At 46.6% G+C, this 22,064-nt stretch overlaps 1 protein-coding gene across 3 annotated transcripts in view; it reads left to right on the forward strand.

Annotated features, from left to right (window-relative positions):
• Window positions 1-22,064, forward strand: part of CALN1 (calneuron 1) — a 100,420-nt gene that overhangs the window by 29,589 nt on the left and 48,767 nt on the right. For all 3 annotated transcript variants that reach the window (XM_065731698.1, XM_065731697.1, XM_065731699.1), the window contains exon 3: window positions 15,365-15,508. In XM_065731698.1, the coding sequence (XP_065587770.1) occupies window positions 15,365-15,508 (144 nt within the window). The remainder of the gene's footprint in view (window positions 1-15,364; window positions 15,509-22,064) is intronic.

Here is a 22,064-nt window from a genome sequence, read left to right on the forward strand (position 1 = left end):
CTCCAAGGGTGAATGGGGCTACACCTGGCTGGTTAATGGTCACCAGTGGTGATCCCTAGGGCTCAGTGCTGGGACCACTCCTACTCAGTGTTTTCATCAGTGAATGCAGGACTGGAGTGCATCCCCAGCTTGTTTGCCAGTGGTGCTAAACTGGGAGTTGTTTTTGTCTCCCTGGAGGAACAGGGGACCTTGCAGAGAAATCTAGATCCTTTGGAACACCGTGTAATCAGCAACAACATGAAATTTAATGCAGACGTATGCTGGGCTCTGCACCAGGGACCAGGCAGTACCAGACACAGGCACAAGTGGGATACACGTGGCAGGAGGGCAGCTCAGCCCAAGGGGACCTGGGGTGCAGGTAAGAGCAACTCAAGGTGAGCCAGAATTGTGCAGCCAAAAGGCAAACTGCATTTTGGGATGCATTAAACACAGCATGGCCAGCAGGTCGAAAGTGGTGGTTCTCTCACTACTACATTGATGATGCCTCACCTTGAATATTGTGCATTAATTGTGGCACTGTGGGCTTTTCCCTCCCCTCCCCTCCCCTCCCCACCCCTCCCCTCCCCGAGCCTATAGCTCCCAAACTGGTCCTGCCTCCTGTCCCCTTGTGTGCAAACCCTGCTTCTCTGCTCCCTGCCCTGTGGACAGGGAGGGTGGGGATGTCATGAAGTAAGGATTTCACAGATTTCTTGCAGTGCATATCTCTTCACAGAGGAGCTTGGGGTGTTCCATGCCCGAGGAGAGGTGTGCAGGGAAGAAGCAGGTGTGAACGTGGGAGTGGAAAGCCTTGTAGGCTCAGAGAAAGGGAGGCATCAAGTGACTCTTCCAGCACTGGGCTGGAAGCAGAGCAGACAACAAGAAGGAGGTTTTCTTTTATCTCATCCCTGCCCACAGTCTAAAGGCCACTGCTTGAATCAGACCTAGTTTGAAGAAAAAGTTCTTTCTTTCTTTTTTTCTTTCTTTCTTTCTTTCTTTCTTTCTTTCTTTCTTTCTTTCTTTCTTTCTTTCTTTCTTTCTTTCTTTCTTTCTTTCTTTCTTTCTTTCTTTCTTTCTTTCTTTCTTTCTTTCTTTCTTTCTTTCTTTCTTTCTTTCTTTCTTTCTTTCTTTCTTTCTTTCTTTCTTTCTTTCTTTCTTTCTTTCTTTCTTTCTTTCTTTCTTTCTTTCTTTCTTTCTTTCTTTCTTTCTTTCTTTCTTTCTTTCTTTCTTTCTTTCTTTCTTTCTTTCTTTCTTTCTTTCTTTCTTTCTTTCTTTCTTTCTTTCTTTCTTTCTTTCTTTCTTTCTTTCTTTCTTTCTTTCTTTCTTTCTTTCTTTCTTTCTTTCTTTCTTTCTTTCTTTCTTTCTTTCTTTCTTTCTTTCTTTCTTTTTCTTCTCTTGCTGCACCTTTTGTTACATTCAGCTCCTTGTTTTTTGACTAGCTCCTGGTATGTATAAGATATGCCACATATTTTGCTGACACGTCTATCTACTAAAAATACTGTTATCCTTCTGGGGAGAGAAAATATGGAATATGTGCATATACATAAATTCTGTATGCATCTAAAATCCTAAATGACACTTTTCCAATGTTGTGTGTTTAATGGGAATTCACTAATTAGGTGCATAGGAGGCTACAAGAAGATGATAGTTTCACTGTGCTCAGTTTTAATACAAAGAGTACTACGGTTGCTAAGAGACTGATACTTCAAGTTTGGAAATCTTCATCCACACTAGATACATTATCTTGGCAAATTGGAGTTTTTGAGTTGGCAGCAAATGGAAAATAACTTTTAAAAATAGAGATAATTTGGATGACGTCAAAGACATCTGGTGTCCTTTTCTAGAAATGTGAGACTGATCTATTTTGCTTATGTGTTTAAATCACTCTGCACTCAGTGTGAGGTTTTACTTATGCCTGTATTCAAGTCTTATTTATTAATACATTTCCTGTATACTTAAGATATTTAGCCAGGTATCCTTTGTTTGTACAGGCTCTGTGTGTTCAGCACGTAGTACCTGTCCTCCCTGTGCATCCTGGAGCATCTTGGCTTCATGCAGCATCTCATGGTGCCACCTTGCTAATGGGCTGTCACCCTAATTCCCACTGTGAAAAGTGGGAAGGTATGTCTGCTCCGAGTCATGTCTCATCATCCCTAATGCCTTCTGGTCTCCTCATGTGTCACAGCTCCAGGATGGCAGGCAATGGCTTTGAGTGGCAGCTGGAAATCAGCTCGGGACTCTCCTGCTGTGCGTAAGAGGCGGTGGAGAAGAAAAGAGGGAACTGGAGAAGGAGCTGAAATGGGCAGCATGAAAAAGGAAATGAATTAGGAATGACTTAAAGACAGAGGGTGGGAGGAGATGGCACCAGGTCACTGGGGGAGAAGGATTATGCTTGCACAGTGAGGAGGGAGTGATGCAGCTGGTGGAGGAGGAGCACTCCAGGTGGGATGCATGTGAGGACAGGGATCTGGGGAGGATGGGAACAGCAAACATCTGCCTGAGGATTCTTCAGCCACTGCCTGTATTCTGGTAGTATCTTTCCAAGGGATTCATCAGTGCACCAGCACCTTGAATCACACAGATAAGGCAGAGCTGCCTCTGCATGTTGGCCTGCAGTGCTGGGGAAGGCTGCTCCCCACTTCAGGTGCTGTTCCACGTCCCAGACAGAGATGGATGTCTGGGTGTAAATTGTTTCCTCCCCAGCGGGGCTTAACCTGGACTTCTCCATAGTTGGAAGGAACACGTTTGAATTTTAATATCGTCTCTGAAAGGCAATTGCAGCCTATGCACTTGATTATGTGTTCAGGCTATGAGATTTCATGTTATTTTTAGAAATGTTCGTTTGCTCCACAGCCAGGAGATACAGAAATGGCCAGTGAAATGTGAACATGCGATAGATTTTTGAGGTATTGAGTGAACATAGAGTGAGAGGACGACAAAGGCGTGCTACGTGGTTTTTCAGGCTCAAACAATGCGCTGTAATTGTGTGTCAGAAGTCATTCAGTTTTGATATCATGCCAGCTAATTAAACCATCCTCTCTGAAGATACTTACTGTACTTTCAGCTTTGCTTTTTCATTCTCAAGAACAAAAAACATTGAAGGCAGCTCTTGTGTTTAGCTTTCACGTTGGCATTAATTTGGATGGGAACCAGTAGATGGGAAGTGGGAGCTGTGGACAAATCTTTGTCTCATATGACTGGTGTAAGCTGCGTTCATTTCCACCAAAGGTAGGAAGAGGAAGACCACGTCATCCCATACACCAGGTGCTTCTGCTGTCACTTGTTTTTGGTGGCTTCCCTCCATCCAAATTTTCATTGATCCATGAGACATGTTTCCCACTGTAGCTTTTGTTTCTGCTGAGTGATCTTCTTCAGAATTTTATCATGGTGTTCCTTTGTCATAAGTCATGGAGCGTAATTCATAGCTCAGTGTCATCACCCAGAAGTGGGATCCCCATGCTGGATTCATCCTAACAGCTGTAAGAGCAGCTGGATTTTTGAGTACCAATGGGCCAGCCAGGAGGAGAAGGCTGGCCACAAGGTAGATGCTCTCCAGCAAGCACTGACTGGAAAAAATATGATCATGAAAGCAAGGAGGGAGGAGATACCCACTGCAAGACCTTGTAGCCTTTTCTGCAGTCAGGAGACTGCCTGAGTTGGATGAATGAAGTGTCTGGGAATATTTGGATTCTTTGCAGAAAATCCATCCTGCACCAGGCACTGAGCCCACTCTGCAATGTAAAATGGATGTTTTAGCCCTGAAAAATGCAGGGTTTTATTATGTTTCAGAGCAGCAGCCCACAGCAGGTAAACAGTTGGTGTTCCTTTATCACCTGTAGGCACTGGCTTCTTCAGTGCTACCTTGAGGTGTAGAACAGGTCCTGTGGGGGCTACCCACTGTCCTGTGGGTACAATTGTCAGAGTGAGGTGGAGAGGTGAGAAGACATCGGAATACTGCTTTGGTGGGTTTGCCCCAAAGCTCTTCAATGGAAGGAGAAAAACAGATACATATTGAACCACAGATGGAAACCCTCAGGTTCCTCAGGCTTACATTTTATCTACTCCAGAGGGTCTGGCTGGGCTGCTCCCAGGCTTTGGTTGGTACAGAACCATGTTCTGGTGAACGTTTAGTATTCCCTTTCCCCCCTTGAAAATGGTGTTGGAGTATTAAACACTGGAGAGCCAGAAAGTGCTGCTGAACTCATTCCTGATTTAGGGGAAGGGGAAGGGCAGGAAAAGGGAAGGAAAGGGAAAGGAAAGAAGGAAAAGGAAGAAGGGAAGGGAAAGGGAAAGGGAAAGAAAGAAGGGAAGGGAAGGGAAGGGAAGGGAAGGGAAGGGAAGGGAAGGGAAGGGAAGGGAAGGGAAGGGAAGGGAAGGGAAGGGAAGGGAAGGGAAGGGAAGGGAAGGGAAGGGAAGGGAAGGGAAGGGAAGGGAAGGGAAGGGAAGGGAAGGGAAGGGAAGGGAAGGGAAGGGAAGGGAGAAGGAAAGAGGAGAGAAGAATGAAAGGAAAAATGTTACTGGAAAGTAGAAAATGAAAGGGAAAAAATACTTCAACATTATTAATGCTGTCATTAAAGCTTGTGGGCAAAGAAATCCCTTTCCAGCTCTTCAGCTGGACTGACCATGCCTCCCTCCAGCATGCATTTTACAATTGAATTGTCAAGGCTTGCACAGAAAGGTAGAGGTATTTGTTCTTGTGCTTTATTTTTGTTTGCCTTTGATAAGTAGAAACTGCAGTTTCATTCAAATAACCAGTCAGGAGCAAATATTTCAATCACTACACTGACATGTTTGGAAGATGCAAGTTTTCAGTGCAGTATTTTTCCTTGTTTTCTGGAAAAAAAAAAGACAGCAATTCAAAAAATATTAAGCACTTCATAAGGAAAAGCCACTGTGGATATTCCGATGAAGATTTCTGCACTGTGAGGGTCCTCAGTGATGTGATATGCTTCACTTAAACTCCTATGAAATACAAATCTCCGTATCTCTGGACTAAATTGTTTGCATCAGGGAGCAGCTTTCAGTTATCCATTTACACTTCCAGCTGTGGATGTTTTAAACTGGCTGTATAGCATCTCTGATTTGATCACCTGTGGCTGGATGCTGCCCGGAGATAAAAGACCATTTCCATTCCCCTCCAATAGCACTCGATACAGCGCAGGCAAAATTTCTGTTGTTACAGATGCACCTTCTGCCAGAGAGAACAAAAGTCTCAGATAACAGAGCTCGGAGCAGAGCTCAGATTTTGTTGTGATTTGCAGTGAGTTTTCTGCTATCCTCGTGAAGGGATGCTGTGGGACTGTTTTAAAATGCTGAAGCCATGCAGATTTGCACGTGGGCTGGAAGCGATGCTGCGGTGCTTTCGGTGCCTCCTGACCCTGAGCTTTGCAGTTGGGCTGGGAAAAAGCTTTCTCCAATTGCTTTATTCATCGTGAATCAGTAAACCTAGACCAAACAGTATGGAGGAACTGGGGAGCTCAAGCTAATTGTAATTCTTCCAGTGGAGACGTTTTCCATCAGACAAATGCAGAATTGATTACATTCCCTGTTGACAATGGGCTTTTCAACTGAAAATAATAGAAGAACTCCATTTTCAGCAATGCTGCAATGTTTCAATTTGAATTTACAATTTTGCTTTTTTAAAATATTAAATAACTTGGCCATAAAACATTGGGAATTTCACTTTTCTGGAAGCAGCTCTTGCATGGGAATGATAAATGAGCTTCAGCCTTGTTCCACCATGAGGCCACCAGAAGAAGTAAAGCAAACAGAAGGGCAGCGCATCACTGTGCTCCCTTCATCTTGCTGCTGAAGCATTTGAAATGAACCCTTTTCATCCATCGTGGCTTGATCACAGATGCTGTAAGGCTGGGGAGGAGCAGCACAGAGCTGCCCAGAGCCCAGCCAAGCGCAGGATTGCAATTTGCCAGCCGGGAGCTCCCGTTTCGGGCAGTGCCTCTGTACGGATGGAGATGCTCTGGCTCCATCCTCCTTCTCCCAGCTCGTGCAAGGACTTCTCCCATCTGTCTGCTTACTGAGAGCTTCCAGGGTTGGGTTTTATCCCATCTTCAGAGCATCCTTCTTTAACCTCTGTGCAACTCACTTCGATGCAAAATTGCTCATGGAGTTTAGAGATTGCAGTGATTCTTGGCCAGAAATGGTCCAGAGATGCCCATACCGTCAAGGGAAAATAAAGGAGAAAGGATTGGCCCAAAGCAAGGGGGAAAATAAAGAACTGAATTCCCTGTGTTTGAATTTGATTTTATGTGAATAAAAAGCAGAAATTGCAATTTATCTCTGTCTCTCTGACCAAGACGGTGTTTCTGCCTTACTGAATAGTTGACAGAAACTTTCATTGCAAAACAGAGCTCTGCATTTTTCCTCTGTTTGCTCTGAGCTCGTTTGTCTGTACATGGAAGCTTGTATTCCTGAGCCTCCAAACCATATAGAGGGAGAGCTGGAGAGGATGAGTTAAAGTCAGATTTGGCTTGCCAAGCTCCTGTTCACAAGATACGCTCTCAGTAAAGCAATTTATGTGTTATAATCACTTTGGCTTTTAAGGAGAAAAACTGTCTTTTTATGGAATGGAGTAGACTGTGCAACTTGGGTAGCAGAAAATTCACAGGAACGGGCAATTTTGAACTGAAAATCATGAAATTATGAGTGTGGCGTGGTCCTTCTGAGAGAGAGTCGCTCACCTTAGGTGGCAATACTGGAGGAAAGAGCAATGGAAATAAATCCAAGGAGCTGGGGATGAATGTGAAGATGGGAAAGGGAATAGGGAGTAGCTGAAGCCAGTGGAATAGCAGTGAGTAATTCCTTGCCATAGTTTTAAACATAGGCAGGTCTATCCCATATGTCCAGAGCGATCTGCATCAGAGATTGAGAAGTCCTTAGTATCAGGATTGTAGGTCGATATTGAGTTGGGTTTGATGTGCTGCTGGGTAGCCGTGTGGAAGTTAATTAAAGACAGAATGACTCTGAAAGCAATTGAACTCTAGTTAAAACTTGCCCCAGGTCTTGCCTGTCCTGACACCAGGATCATCTGGGGAAAGACAGAATGATGCCAACTTCTCATCGCGGCTGAGTCCAACTCTCCCGGTGTTGGTAACAAATGGGTCTCTGAATAGCTGTTCCAAGCACATTATTCTAAATGGCAGGTGTCTACATTTGACTATTGGGTAGTAAATTTCCAACAGAGAGTACTCAAACTCTTAATTAAGCTCCTTTGCAAAGTCTAGGGAAAGGCTGCAAGTGATCGCAGAGGTTGTATTTCCTGAGTGGCTGTTCCAGCCAGGAATGCATGAAGACTGCTCTAGCGGTGAATCGGTACGGAATGCAAATTATATGTATTAAAAAAGGGGAAAAAAGATGGGCAGCTATTATCTCTACAACATTAATGTGAGCCATCCATCAGCAGTATTGAATCAAATCACTCTCGTTCTCTGCGATTCTGTAGAGTAAGGTCTTACGCTCATTACCTATTTATGACCAGCAAATATTTCATTTCTGATGATGAAGTGGATATTGATGTCAGTGAAGTAAATCAGCAGCTCCCGGATACTACAGGCTTGCTTCTAGCAAGCTTGTTTTTGAGTTAAACACTTCTCTACATGACTCAACTGTTCCCAGGGTTATATGTACTGGGCAGGAGTTGTCCTGAAGTGGAGCAGTGGATTGGGAGTGGAAATGCAGTAGAGGGTTAGAACCACACGATCGTTCATAGGTTTATAGGTTCATAGGTTCATAAGGTTGGAAAGGACCTACAAGATCATCTAGTCCAACCATCCTCCTATCACTATCCCTACCCAAGTACTAAATCAAATCCCTTAGCACCTCATCTAAACGCTTCTTGAACAGCGCTAGGGATGGTGCCTCAACCACCTCCCTAGGCAAGGTTTCAACCCAAATCACTCTATGAATCTGTGTGTTCTTCTGCTGTATATGAAAGATGTGTGGAGAATATAGCTTGTTTCTTAATAAAAGCAAAGGGTACAGCAAGAGAAGACTGAGATCCATTTGGAAAACAGCAGAAATCAGTTCTCTCCTTATTTGCCTATTTAGTGCTAGGTTTGTAAATTGTAAACGGAGGTTGTGCAGTGTGCCTTAAATTGATCTGCTTTTGTACTGGTGATCTTTCATTGCTAGGAGTTGGTTCAGGTTTGTTGTTCTTACTTTTAAATGAAGAATGAGTAATGCATTTTTCCCCTACTTAGAACATCCTGGGCTACAGCATTTCCTCACGGAAGCTCTGAGTCAGCTTGTAAATAGCCCCATTGCACAGCCCAGAGCTGGGAAGGACATCCCCCCATCGGGGGGGTCCCAGCATGACAGCGGGGGCTTTCACCAGCAGCACACCTGCCTGGAGCTGATTGCATGGCATTTTCCAGGGCTTAACAGTTCACGAAAGGAGGTGGACAGAGAACAAGAGAATACACAGGTCTCTTAGGACTCTGGATTTGGGTATTCTGCCCCAGTCTCTGGAAGTCTATAGCCCTCTCCTCCCCATCAGCTGCAGAACCATCACAAGAGGGATATCTCCTGATGGCTGCATCTCACCCATTGTGCTGGTGGGTGAGGAGGGTCCCATGGGCTGTGCCAGGAGACCAGAGTGCCCCTCTGGAAGTGGCCTTAGGTGCAGTACTGACATCACCTCCATCTCCTGTAGAATGACAGTCATACGTGGTAGTATCTCACATGAAATGCCAAGACCTTTAGAAAGATACTCTCCATCCAATGAATAGACATGAGGCATTTGCTAATGCAGCCAGTACCCATCCTGATGCTGCTATTTATAATGACTTGTTTGATTGTGGATGCTCAAAAAAAGGCTGTACGTTATGAGTTGTTTGCTTGAGAGATTGGAACCACAGAGCCAAGGATGCATCAGGAGGACCAGAGATTTGGGCAGTTTTCTAACAGTGATGGACAGATGATACACGTCAGTGCATTAACATGTGAAGAATTAACATGAAATCATGTTTTCCTTTTTTTTTATGGCCACTGCAGTGAGCTCTGATAAACTTGGAGCAAACATTTATAGTCTGAGTTATTTTTCTTAGTGTGCCGAGGTGTAGAAGCACGGACTGGAAGAGGGGAAGCTGTTTCCTTCTGCTGGAGGTGACCTGTGCCCATGGTGGTTGACACCACGTTTTGAAATACTGCAGTTATTCCTCGTATGTGTGACTGCTCCTGGCATCGGGAAACTTTTTTTCTAATTGCTAAGCTAAATTTGCACACATCCATTTGTTCTTGGACCAGTATCGCCTTTCACCTCAAATAGCTTTTCTCTGTCCTCTTCCTGCTGTCCTCAGTGCCCTGAGGATGGAAATCAAAGGGCTTCCACAAGCTGATTGCTGCTTTTCTCTTGCTGTCTCCATTTCCTCCTCTGCACTTCTATCACTCTGAATTCATTTCTCCCTGCTCAGGATCAGTGCCTGGAAACGTGATTATTCTGCACTGTGTATGGTCAAGGGCTAGAGCATGGTGTCTGCTGCCCCATGCATCCTTTTGGGATGGAGCCCAACAGGAACTCACTTGTCTCCTGTGTAAAATTCTAGCCACAGTAGGGAAATTTATAGGGAAGAGAGGAAGTTGCTGTTGTGCCAAGTTCTCCTGACAGCTGGCTTTCAGCACAGAGCTTCCCCGCTGGCTCTGTGCGATACTGCAGGGCTATTACAAACAGCTCAGCACACACCATCCACAGAAGGGTGCAGCCACGTCTACGGAGCATCCTTGTGACAAGGAGTGTGACTGTTTCTGTCCACACCGACCTATCCTCGGAGTGAACATCCTCCATTATTCCCAGTCCAACACGTAAAGCTTCCAGTACCTTGTAGTGGCAGATCACTTTTATTGCTGTGCATTTCCATGGTAATGATGTGTTCTTGCAGGTTACTTGGCAAGTGTTGAATGTGTTTGGGAACATAACCACAGGAAATGTGATTTCCACAAATATTATTTTTACCGTGGAAGGAAAAAAAACCCCACAATCTTGCCAAATTGTGTACTAAAGCCCAGTCCCCCCAAGGAGAAACAAGGCAGGGCACTTTGTTTTGAAGCAGACCCTTCCAAGCCATGATACTCCACCGAGTTGATAAGTGTAATTTTGCTTTGCCTTTTTTGATGTCACATCATCTATCCAAGCTGCTGTAGAGCTGGGGCCAAATGTTATGGGTCTTGGGTCTTAAATCCAAGTGTTCATGCCCTGATCCCAGCAGCAGCGTTGGTCCACGCGTGGTTGTGGTGATGCTGCAGTGGGACAGGTAGATGTGGCCCCAAGCTGCAGTGAAATGCTTTCTTTGGGGATGCAAGGCTGTTTTGTTGGGATTGCAGTTAACCAAGTGAAATGTTTTGACACTTTCAATTGGAATATTTTTTGGGGGGAGAAGGGGTACATTTCAATTAGACCAAAAATGTAGATTTTATGACACTGTGTTGCAGTTTGCAGCAAAATAGGAGTGTAAGAATAGCAGATGGAGGGATGGAACTTTCTGTCTTTTTAAACAAGCGTAGTAGTTACAAGTCTCACTTAACACTTCACTCAAGGACATGCTATTTGCAGCTTTTAGATCATTCAGTTTGTACTTTGGAGCCCAAACTTGCAATTAAGCGAATGAGATGACTGGCAAGATGTATGGTGGTGGTGTTCCTCCTCTTATCATCCTAATGAAAATAACCGTACAGGGCTGTGATAGTAATTGCTGTGCACTTCGGGTGTGGTAGTTACAGTGTAATTACGAAATTTATTAGGGTGGTATTTAGACCCAGTGAAGTCAACTGGAACCATCTGCAGTGCCCGAGGGTGACTGGTGGACACTGGTGGCTCGAGCTGAATTTATCTCTCGGAGCATCATGATTCATCCTCACTCAGGGAGCAAAACAAGAAATAATGATGGTTGCCTCTAGTTACCAGTCACAGGGAAATGATCAGCAAATAAACCTGCTGCTGAAACTCAGGAAGGGATGAGCTGGGGGGATTGGGGGGAGAGCACAAGGTCAGCTCCGGCATGCCTAAAGCAGCTGTGACTGTGGAAAGCTTTTATGCAGGGGAGCGGGTGGGTGAGGAAGAATCTTTGGGTCTTTCTGGATGCAAACGAAGAGAGTTAATGAGTTGCTATGCAGTGTGTCAGGTCTGACGCTAGCAGCAGGCTTTCTTTGTGCTCTTCGGATGGGGATGGGAGTGTTTCCTGGTTAATCCTTAACAAAGCTGGAAAGGAATCTGCTTCTTTCCATCAGTGGGTGACCATCACAGATGTCACCAGAGATGGCACCCCATGCCTGCCTTTGCCCCATGGACCTTCTGCTCCCACATCTGCCCCCTTTGCCCAGGCAGGCTTTTTGTACTGACAGCTCTTTGTCCCAGTACAAATCTGGGAATTTAGTTAGAGTTATCTCTACTCTCTCTTTGAGATCGTTAATGATGATGTTAATTAGGATTCATTAGTTGGGACGCCCCATCCCTGAAGCTATTTAAGGCTGGGGTGGGTGGGGGTCAGGGCAGCCTGATCCAGTGTGTGTGGCTAGGTGATCTAGATGATCTTTGAGGTCCTTCCCAAGCCAAGCCATTCTATGGGTCTACCACTAGTGTGGGATAAGCGTTGGTCCCCTTGCTGACCTGAGTGCTGCTCATTGCTTTGCATCACGTGCAGTCCATCAGATGATCTCTTTCCTGGCAGCAGCATGTTCTGCTGGTGCTGTTCAATATAATTCTGGTAGGGTTGTCATGTTGTGCTACTAATGACTGCTAGCAGCTGCGTGAGCACTGTCGTATTGAAATCACCTTGCACAGAGGTGCTCCCAGGGCTGGAGCAACTGAGACATAAAGAGCACTCAGGAGCTGGGCTGGGCTCCCTGGGAAGAAGTGTTGCTTCTTGAGGTCATGCTGCAAAATGGATTATTTTCTGTTTTCCGAATCTTTGTATATTTACTTTCCTTTTTTCCTCTATGTCCATTAAGATAGTTCTGTGCCAACTGCTTATACTATATGGTGGAGTGGGGAATCAGTGCTTACGGATGCCCCAAGGGAGGTGTAATCCAGGTATGTGTACTGGGGTCAACGCAGGGCTGCTGAGGAAGCATCACTTTGGCACTTACACTCCTTGCTTTTCCTTTAAAAGGCAAAACAGAGCTTTTTTTCACAATCAGGGTAAAACATCCCCATGCAGAGCAGCTCAAACTTTCTCCCAGGCCCAGGTAGCATCTTTGTTGAGAGATTCACTCCATAGGCACATCTGTGCCCAGTTCTGAGCCAGGAGCATCAGTTGCCATGGCAACTTATTGGGAAAAGTCGTATGGGGAAAGTGCTGTTGTATTTTTAGCTTTGGGTAATGAAATTTAACAGCTGGAAATGAAGGTGAGGGCCAGCCAGGGTGCCGTGGGTTCACGGAGCACGGTTTGGGATGGCATTGGGGTGGTGCTGGCAGGGCTGTGCTTGGGGAGGATGCTCACCCCTTGGTTTGTGTGCTGTGTGCTGCTCGAGGTGTCGGAGGGGAAGGAATCATTGTACTGAAGAGCTGATAAGGAGGTGGTGGTACATACAAAGATAAAGAGGAGGCTCTGGCTGAGGTCGTAGCTCCTACGTGTACAGTGTGTTCAGCCTATAAATAGCTCTGCAAATATACCTCTGCACAAGTGGTATTTATAGGCTGGGAGTGGAAAAAGCTCAGTTTGGGGTCGGGAGTCGGTGCATGAAGGATGTTTCAGGCTTGGTCAGAGGTTCACTTATTTGAAAGGTGTGGAACAGCTGGAACTCAAGTGGGGGATGTTTTGTCCTCCAGTCGAGGTTCAAATGTTGTTGAGCTGTTTGCACCTTCTGAAATCAGTGTGTCTGGAGAGAATGTTCTCTGGACTGGCACTCAGATGCCCTGCTGTGAAGCTTCAGTACTGATGTAATTTATTTGTATAATTTGGATCAGTCTAAACTTTTCTGAAGGTAGACTCATATTTTATGTTCTAAAACACTTCCTCGGTTCCCTGCAGTATTTTTAGTTTATGTCTTTAGCTGTCAAAAGTTTATTTTAAAAATAATTGATTTTGAAGTAATATTTACTGCACTTTAGCTTTCAGCACATCATATGAAAATAGATCTCACTACAGCTGGCAGCATCTGATGGGATTTGTTCCTACTCCAAAAGCTCCCTACGTTCCATCCCAGTACTCCGAGCAGCCCCACCACCTGTCCATACCATCGAGATAAGGTGGATGCAGGGAAGTGACTCAGTCTAAGCCACAGCTGATATATACCTACACCCATAGCGTAGGTGCAGATCTGGCACAAGATTCATTGAAATCAGTAGGATCTGCCCTTTGTGCATTGGTGAGCTCTTAGACTGGGTTAAAAACTGATCACATCCCGTCCTGACAACCACAGCCATGGTGAAGATGAAGCAGGAGGTCACAGAGGTGCCCAGGCACCTCATCAGGGAAGGTGATGGATTTAGATGAGCGTTGGTTTTAGAGCAGCCTTGGAGTTGTAAAGCTGTAGGTAACTCATTAGCAAAGATATCATTGAAATGTTTCTTGGCGCACTGGGATGCTCCCAGCTCTTTCCCAGGGGAAATAAAGGTCATCCCTCCCTTAGGAAACATTTATTCTCAGAAAGAGTGGTGCTGCAGAGGCACAGCTGCCCAGGGGAGGGGGTGGGATCGCTGCCCTGGAGGCGTTCAGAACTGTGGAGATGTGACACTGAGAGACGTGGTCAGAGTATGATGGAGGTGGGTTGGGGTTGGACTTGGTGATTGTAGAAGTCTTTTCCAACCTTAATGATTCTATGTCTCTATGATTATCTTCTCCTTGGGGAACAGAAGATGGAGGGAGGTGTGGTGCAGTCCGTGGCAGGACCAAGACTCATTTCCCATCCTCGAAGCTTAATGACCCACACAGAAGTGGTCAGAGCTTTTCCATCCAATCCATTCCTGACTGAGAATAGATCAGATTTTAATTAATTGTGCTCTCCTGCAAAACCTGCAGTGCTTTCCCTCCCACTCCAATGCAGTGTGTTCACGTGAATGCTAAACTTCTCTGAGCAAAGCTGCACTTGGTGACTTTCCATACACACATCCTCATTTTCCGTTGCCTCCTGATGTTTCCCAGTAACTCCCACAGTGGAATTCCCACAGCCTCTGCCTTCTCAGCATGGGATGGGGTGCAGAGTGGTGTGGATGCTCCAGGTGGTAGTTTGTCCCAGATTCCACGAGACCTGACCAGCATTTTCCTGGGGCTGTGCAGGGCTTAGTGCTTGAAGGAGTTAACGGTGGTGACTGCTGTGCATGGAAGAGCTGCTCTTTTGGTCAGGCAGTGTAGGCAAACTAATAATGTCCTGAATGAGCATTGTGAATGTAGTGCAGCAGGGATCACAAAAGGGTGGCTGACATGTGGTTACCAAACCAATTGTCAATTATCTTCTCAAGGATGTAATAATAAGGCATCTTGTGTTGTCCTCCTTACAGCCTGATACATTTAATCCTCTTTCTCTCCCCACGTCCAGCCAAATCCTCCCAAGAAAACCTGTTCCCTTTTGACCAGTGTTGAAATGTCTCTGCTTGACATTCATCAATCGGAACCACTTCACCTGGGGATCTCAGTGGTGGGCTCCAAGCAGAGAGGGCTGTGAGGAGCAGAGCTGGGAGCTGGGATGCACCAGGGGGTGTTACTGCTAAAGGGGGATATGCCAGAATTAAAAAGCAAACCAAAGTCAGATGTCAGAAACCGAGCCAGGCTGCAGGAGAATGATGGAAGTGATTCCCTTGACGCCGTCAGCATTTTTATTGATCCGAGGCTGTTTATTGCTGCAAAACAGTTGTAAATTAGAGAGGAGCTAGGAAGAAGAAGGAGAGATGGAAATTGCCTTGGTCTGGTTTAAAAGACGCACGCCCGCATTTGTGGTGCCTGGAGAGCTGGCTGCAGAGCCCTGCACCCTGAGGGGATGCACCCAACTGCTGCTGCTGTCCAGTTCTACTGGAAAAATGTCAGAGCCTGGTGAGACCTGGTGAGAAATGCTGCCTTGCAGACATGCTGAGAGGAGTGGGGCAGGGCTGCTGGAGGAGCCCCGGGGCAGGGCTGTGCTTTCTGGAGGAGCAGGACGGCTTTTGGGGCAGATGCTGCAGAAGGGAGGGAGATCCACCTGTAATGAGTACTGAATTTTGCAGTGATGCTCAGCAGAGAAAATAGTGTGAGTGTTCATGCTGTTGTACGTAGCTGTCTGCACACAGAGGTGTGAGTGTATGCTTCCATGAGCATGGCATTACATTGACTTGAAAATTTCAAATATGCCACATTCACATGAGGAAAGGCAGTGTATGCTGCTGCCTCATCCCATGTGCACAGATACACTGACGAGGATGTCCACCACCATAATAACTCTTCTCTTCTTCCCTCTCCTTTGCAGAAATCCGCGAAGCTTTCCGGGTGCTGGACAGGGATGGGAATGGCTTTATCTCCAAGCAGGAGCTGGGCATGGCCATGCGCTCGTTGGGGTACATGCCCAGCGAGGTGGAGCTGGCAATCATCATGCAACGCCTGGACATGGACGGTGAGTCCTCGCTGCTGGGTCTCCTCTCACAGTGTGGGGAGCTCCCCCTAGCACTGCAGCTTGTGTCTGGGGGCTCAGGGCGTTCGTGGTCACTGAGGATGGTCTTGGAGGGATGCTGTGAGATCACGGAATCATAGAATTAGTAATGCTGGGAAAGACCTCCAAGGTCATCTGGTCCAACCTCATCCCACCCCCACCATGCCCATTGGGCACATCCCTCGGTGGCACATCTCCACAGTTCTGGAACACCTCCAGGGATGGTGACCCCACCACTCTCTGGGCAGCTGTAGCACTGCAGCACTGCTCTTTCTGAGGAGAAATAGTTCTTAATACTGAGAACTGAACCTCCCCTGGCACAATGTAAGGCAACCCATGCAAGGGAGATGGTGCATCTTCTTGTTGACCAACTGATGCAGCTAGAAGAAGACAAAGGAGCTCTGTTAACCTTTCCGTGCAAAGTGACAACCTGTGTTTTTGGTGAGGCTGTTGCAAGCTTACTGTGCTTGTTTCTGGGCCAGTGATGCTTACTGGGACATGGCTTGGGCACCTGGCAAGCAGCACAGTCCTGGGATGCTCACTGCTTCTCGCGAGTGAAAGATGCTGTGGATGGGAGCAGTGCTGTGCTGTAAGGAAGTGTTGCTGGGTTTTGACGGAGAAGTTTAGAAGAGTGGAATGATTTTGAGCAACATCCTGCTGTGAGAGCTCCTCAAATGATTACCAAGAGGTAATAAAAGAAACAGAACCCACCATTAACAGCAACAAAGAAATGCAGCATCAGGATGACAGAGCCAGGGGGGACTCGTTAACTGCTGCAAAGCTACAATCAGATCAGAGCACAATGAGCGGTCTGCCTTTAAAATGTCCTTGGTCAGAGCAGGAGGGAGGCTGTCCTGGTGCAGGGATCTGGGATGCGGCTCCAGCCTTCTCCCTCCCTGATAGAGAAGGGTGAAAGCATGGAGCAAAGTGAGATGAACTGATCCCAAACTAGATGCAGATCTGGCATAGAGGGGAGTGCTGGCCATGTTGATGTGACACCAGCATCCTCAGGGGACTGCTGGGAACAGAGCCCGTGGGAGGTGGTGACAGCTGTGACATCGCTGGGGACATAGGAGCAGAATGCCCCAGGGGGATGCAGAATACCTCTGCGTTCATCAGGCAGGGAGTGGTGACAACCTCCTTGGGGGCATTTAGAGGCTGTCCTGCAGGGAGATGCACACACACCCCAGAGCCTGGAGATGGTGTTTGAGGCAGTCTCTTTCCTGAAAGAAAATTAAAAAAAACAAAAACAAAAAACTAAAATCCATCACTTTTTAAAGCATTTTCCCCAGATGTTGTTTGCACCTTGTTATGCTCTGGCCTTCCCCAGCAGGCCAGGTCACTTCTCTTTAGACTTTGCAAAGGCCAGACTCAGCGCGGCGCCAGTTCATGAGGTCTTTTACTGCAACCCCGTGCTTTTTTGGAAAAAGAGTGCTGTGGACTTGGCTCTCCATCCTGATTCATCTCCACTTATTCCCTAACTCTCAATCTCACAAACTTGAGACTTTGGCTCTCTTCCTGCTGCACTCCAGGACCTGTAACCGAGAGGTGGAGTTGCAGTGTGGAGTAATGGGCTGCAGATGGAAGGTGTTGAATTCCTGTCCGAGGGCTTTCAGAAAGCTCAGCCTGCTTTCTGCCAAGGTGGGGGTGATCCCTATGGAAGCAGTGTGGGGATGATGGGTGCTGTTCCAGGTCTGCATCCTGTCTGTCTGCTGCAGAGCTTGGAGCAGGAGCTTTGGGGCTGGGACACAAATCTGTGACATGGGGAGGCTGAGTGGTCCAGACATTAAGACAGAATTGGAGAATGGGAAATTCCTTAGGCACTGAGCGAATAGGGGGATGTTATGTGAAAGATTTACCTTGCCTGCAAGTTGAATTAATACCGTTCAGCTTGGATTAATATTATGAGGCTTACGACTGCTTTCTCTCTGGTGGGTTGTCTTGGATTTTTATCTTGACTTGTCTGGATTTTTTGCTGTGATTTCGCAGTGAGAACCAGCAACAGCTCCCTGCTTCTTTGCACACTACATATGAACATCATTCAGTAGCAGGGCTTGAACACAGTGAGCTCCTGGGGTGTCACACATGCCCCATGCTCGCAGGGGAAGCCAGACCCCATACACACCACTTTAGGGCTGCAGATCTTTTCCTCCCCTTCACAGTCCCAAGGGCAGGAGAACCAGGAGAGGTGCAGCCATCCTCCTGTGCACCCCACATAAGTTACGAGGTGCCGGCAGGTCGTGCAGCCAGACAGCTGATCTCCACTCAGGCTGCTGCCAGTGTCAGCTAATAATGAGGTAATACAATTGGCAGCGCTTTGTCTTTCATGCAGACCAGTCCGACCAGACCTAGTTGCAAGCATGTGGTTTTCATCAGGTATTACCTGGGGATCGCATTCGCCTTGCAGGATGGCAGTGTGTCTGCTGGGGATTTTTTAATCGATGGTATTCTGATGTTGAGCAATTAGAGCTGCTCTCAGACTGGGGTTCCTTGCACACCCCGTGCTCTGCAGGGAGGAGGAAGCTCAGCCTGTCTGGGTGAGGCTGTGGGGTGGCAAGGTGATGGGAGCTGAGTGGACAAAGCACTTTGCAGTGTGCTGGAGTGCTTTAATGAGTGTGCATAGCTAACAGGACGAGAGCGTTTCACATCTGTATGTCACCTCCTGCCAGAAGGGATCTCGCCCGACTCAGTCATTAACGCAGGGCTCAGCTCCAGAGCTGCCCAGGGACAGTGGCATCTAGGGCTGTTGGTGAGGCTCCAGAGCAGAAATGGAGCTGCATTTCATAACGGATTGCATTCGACGGCAGTATTGAGTTGGTTGGAAAATGGGACGTGTGCTGGGTATCTGATCACCTGTCCTTTGTATAATGAATTATTCACTTTGGCCACTGCTTGAAGACTTCTTTTTTTAAATTGTGTTCTGCTTTGGTATGGTTGGTTACATCTCTGCTATACTCACTGCTGTCTTCAGGTGGAAAAGCTTTTCTTTTCCTTGTTTTTCTGCTCCTTCTTTTCCTTCTCAGCTTTAATTGCACCGGGGACAGGTGGCAGCATCCTCTGCATCCCCAGGAAAAATTTCAGAGCCCCAACAAACTCTCAAAGGATAATTTCCTTTCAAGTACTGCAGATTTCACAGATCTGTGTTATTTCATATAACACAGATGTGGTGATGTTGCAGATGTGCTGAGCTGTGTCCCAGCCTTGGCAGTGATGGGTGGAAATAAGAGTAACAAGTGGGTTTGCCCATGGGGATTGTTGGTGGAGTGATGCCCAAAATGCTGAACAGCTTCTGAATGTCCTCCAGGAAAGCAAAGGGGACTCCTGCCCGTGAGGACCACGAGGATATGGCTGTGCCGTGCCATAAAGCCAATGGAGCACTGGGGCCACGCTTGGGTTACTCATCTGTTGGGCTTTGATGCCATGAAGCAAGGGCACTTTTTGGAAACATATTGAATACTCTGCAGTTGTGGTATCCATTGTGTTTCCTTCTCTGCCTTGTGTTCCTCCTCCCTCCTGTTCTGTAAGGGATGCTCCAGCCCGATGGGGGGAACCACAGCTGCCACTGGGAGAAATAGTTCAGCTGGAACGAGAATTGGATTAGTGTGAAAAATGAGAATACACTTGGAATATTTCAGTGTCTCTAGGGAAAGCTTATAAATCATCAGAAATCCCCTTCCGTGAACTACAGGAAGGTGCTGTAGAATTGCTGTGATGAAAGAGATAAAAGTGCCAAAATCAAATAGGAGGCAAAGTGTTGTTAAAGCAAAATCTCCTCTGTTGGGAAAGGAAGGGGAACAATGGTGTTTCCATTGCTCCAAGCATGATTCACATCACACCAAAGCTTTGCTTACTTATTAGAGGTGGTGTGTGACTATTTGCCAGCAGAAGGCTGTTTGAGATAGGTGGGCATCTCTCCAGTGGCTGTGCCTTATGGGGACATGGTGTTTTATTTTATGTCTGGAAATAGAGGCCGGGTTTTACCTTCGTTTATACCCTTGATTTTCTTCATCCTTAGATAGAACGAGGTATTGCATGAATATAAACACTGCAGACTCTGAGAGGTGCATACGTTTCTGTCTGCAATCTGGAGAATGACCTGAAATGCTCTGTCAGTTGGTGGAAAGCAAAATATTTTAAATATTTATTTGCTGACTATATATATATATATATATATTATTTTTTTTTGCAAATTCTTCCTATTGGCAGTAATGCTAATAAAAATGCAGAGAAATGGCACATTAAATGTGTTGCGTTATTCAAGATGCCTGCTCTTTAAGCAGACTTTAGCAATAAAATAGATGAATGTGTGACTTAAGTGTCAAACTGTTTCGTTACAACATCAGACACTTTCATCCGTGGAATAAAATAAGCACTCAGCGTACTAATTAGAGGAGCAGCTGGTTTTCAGTTCCCTGGGAAGATGACTTCAGGCTAACAAAAAACTATCCAGTGTGTCAAATTGTTTGTTACAGTACAAATAGGAAATACTTTGATCAAGCAAAGGACAAGCCAGCTCCATCAGTGTACAAGTGAGCTACCTGCATCCTTTTTGTCACATTATGTGATACGTCAGCGGGAACAGTGAAAATCCAGCACCTCCTGCAGCATCCTCTTCAGCAATTAAAGTGAAAATAAAACCCAAATTAAAATTTGGAACATTCCCATTCACGGGGGCTCTTTGAGGAGCTATTCACGGTGACCCTTAGTGGCCTCCAGGGATGATGTTGGTGCACCAGGAATTCCCCTAAAAGCTCTCCTTGCTGTTGTATTGCTGTTGGGTTGGGGTTAGAGTGTAAAGTGGAGGCTGAGTTCTGCCCTGCAGCTAACTGAAGAGGAGCAGATTTGCTCACTGATGATCACTTGCTCAGATGAGCTTGTGCTGCCCTATGTGGTACAGTGGTGACGTGCACAAGCTGCAAAAATGAAGTATTTTTTTAACTTTCTTTGCCTTTTTTCACCACTTTCTTGCCATGGCTCATACACTGTGTTGAGCCATTTCAATATGTCACTGCAGACTTCATAGAGAAAGAGTGGCCAGACTTTGTTGCAGACTTTGGGCTTGTCCTGTGTGCTCAGAGGCTTCTGATTTCGCTGTGTGAGAAGCAGTCCAGCACTGTTTCTATGTGCTCATCCTTCACAGTGAGCAGCCAAGCTGGGGATCTTGCTGGGCGAGATGGATGTGATGAGACCTGGCTGTATTTATAGTGGCCACTTCCTCCGTGTCCTCTCTGATTTGTAGAATGGAGATTATCATACTAAGCTGCCAAGAACAGAGAGAAGTTGTTGTAGCTGGTGAAGCTGGTCATATTTGCAGTTTAGCACCAAGAACAGGTTCATAAGTAATAGCAAGTTGTGGGGCATTCCTCCGATTTAATGAGTCCATGACTCGTTGCTGGCCATCCCAAAGCTGTGCAGAGCTGTCTGATGGCTGCTGTGATGCACACAGAGCTCACCGAGTAAAAAAGCCTGCTGCAGCTGAGGTGTGATTTTGCTCCTCTCCATCCTTTCAGCAGAGAGTCTCAGGATGCAGGGACATGGGCAGTTCCACAGACACTGGGTCGTCCTGGGGCTCCCCAGGATCACGTGTTGCTGACATGCTATTCACCTGGGCTGTGCTGGATTTTTTTATTTGTACTTTTTTGTAGTTGAAGTCACTAGTTCTGTTGGAATTACAGGCACCAGGCAGCCTGGTGGTGCTTGTGGTGGGACAGGGAACACGATATGCATCCGTCCTCCTGGGTTGAGTTGGAAGGGACCTCACGTTTTCCCCAGCCCCACATCCTTCTGTGGGCTGGTTCCCCCTCACCAGATCAGGCTGTCCAGGGCTTTAAGCTGCCCTTTAAGAACAGAGTGGGCTCTAGTGGAGGTGTTTCAATCCTTTTTTCAGCTCTGGTCAAGTATTTCCTCCAAAACCCCTCAATAAAGCTATGAGGATGAGGGGCAGAGCTGGTGAGGGGCTGATAAATATGCCCTCTCTTTCACCAGGGCACAAGAGGAACTAGAAAGGGTATTTTTTAGCTATTTTTTTCTGTGTGTGCCTTATTAGGGGTATCAGAGAGCCTCTACAGACCTCTCTGTGGTATGCAAACAGGAGAGAGGAGATGTCACCCTTCTCCACCCTAGGGACTGGTGGCATATCCCATGCCCATGGATGGTTAGATGAGGGAGGTCATCCACCTGGCTCTGCCAGACCCTCCCTCCTGGCAAAGATTGAGTGGGTGATGCTTTGTGCCTCAGTTTCCCCACTGCAGAGCAGTCCCCGGGGTGTGCCTTTGTCCCTTCTTCTCAGCCAGGCTCATGGATGTCTTTTCTTAAAGCTGCTTTCAAAGTCGAAAGTGAAGGACTTTCTCCAGCTGTGGTAGGTTATGGATTGAGGCTGTAATGCAGGAGGCAGTCTCTGGGTTGCATTCGTGTCAGGCTTTTCTCCTCTGTTCTGAGCATCTCAGAAAACAGAATACTCATCTGTGGCCAGAGCCAATCCGTGCACACCTCTGCAGCAGCAAGCACCTGCCCGTGTTGT

Source organism: Cyrtonyx montezumae, unplaced genomic scaffold (genome assembly GCF_038088225.1).
Source record: "Cyrtonyx montezumae isolate F1298 unplaced genomic scaffold, pur_monq_1.0 scaffold_15, whole genome shotgun sequence".
Classification (NCBI taxonomy): domain Eukaryota; kingdom Metazoa; phylum Chordata; class Aves; order Galliformes; family Odontophoridae; genus Cyrtonyx; species Cyrtonyx montezumae.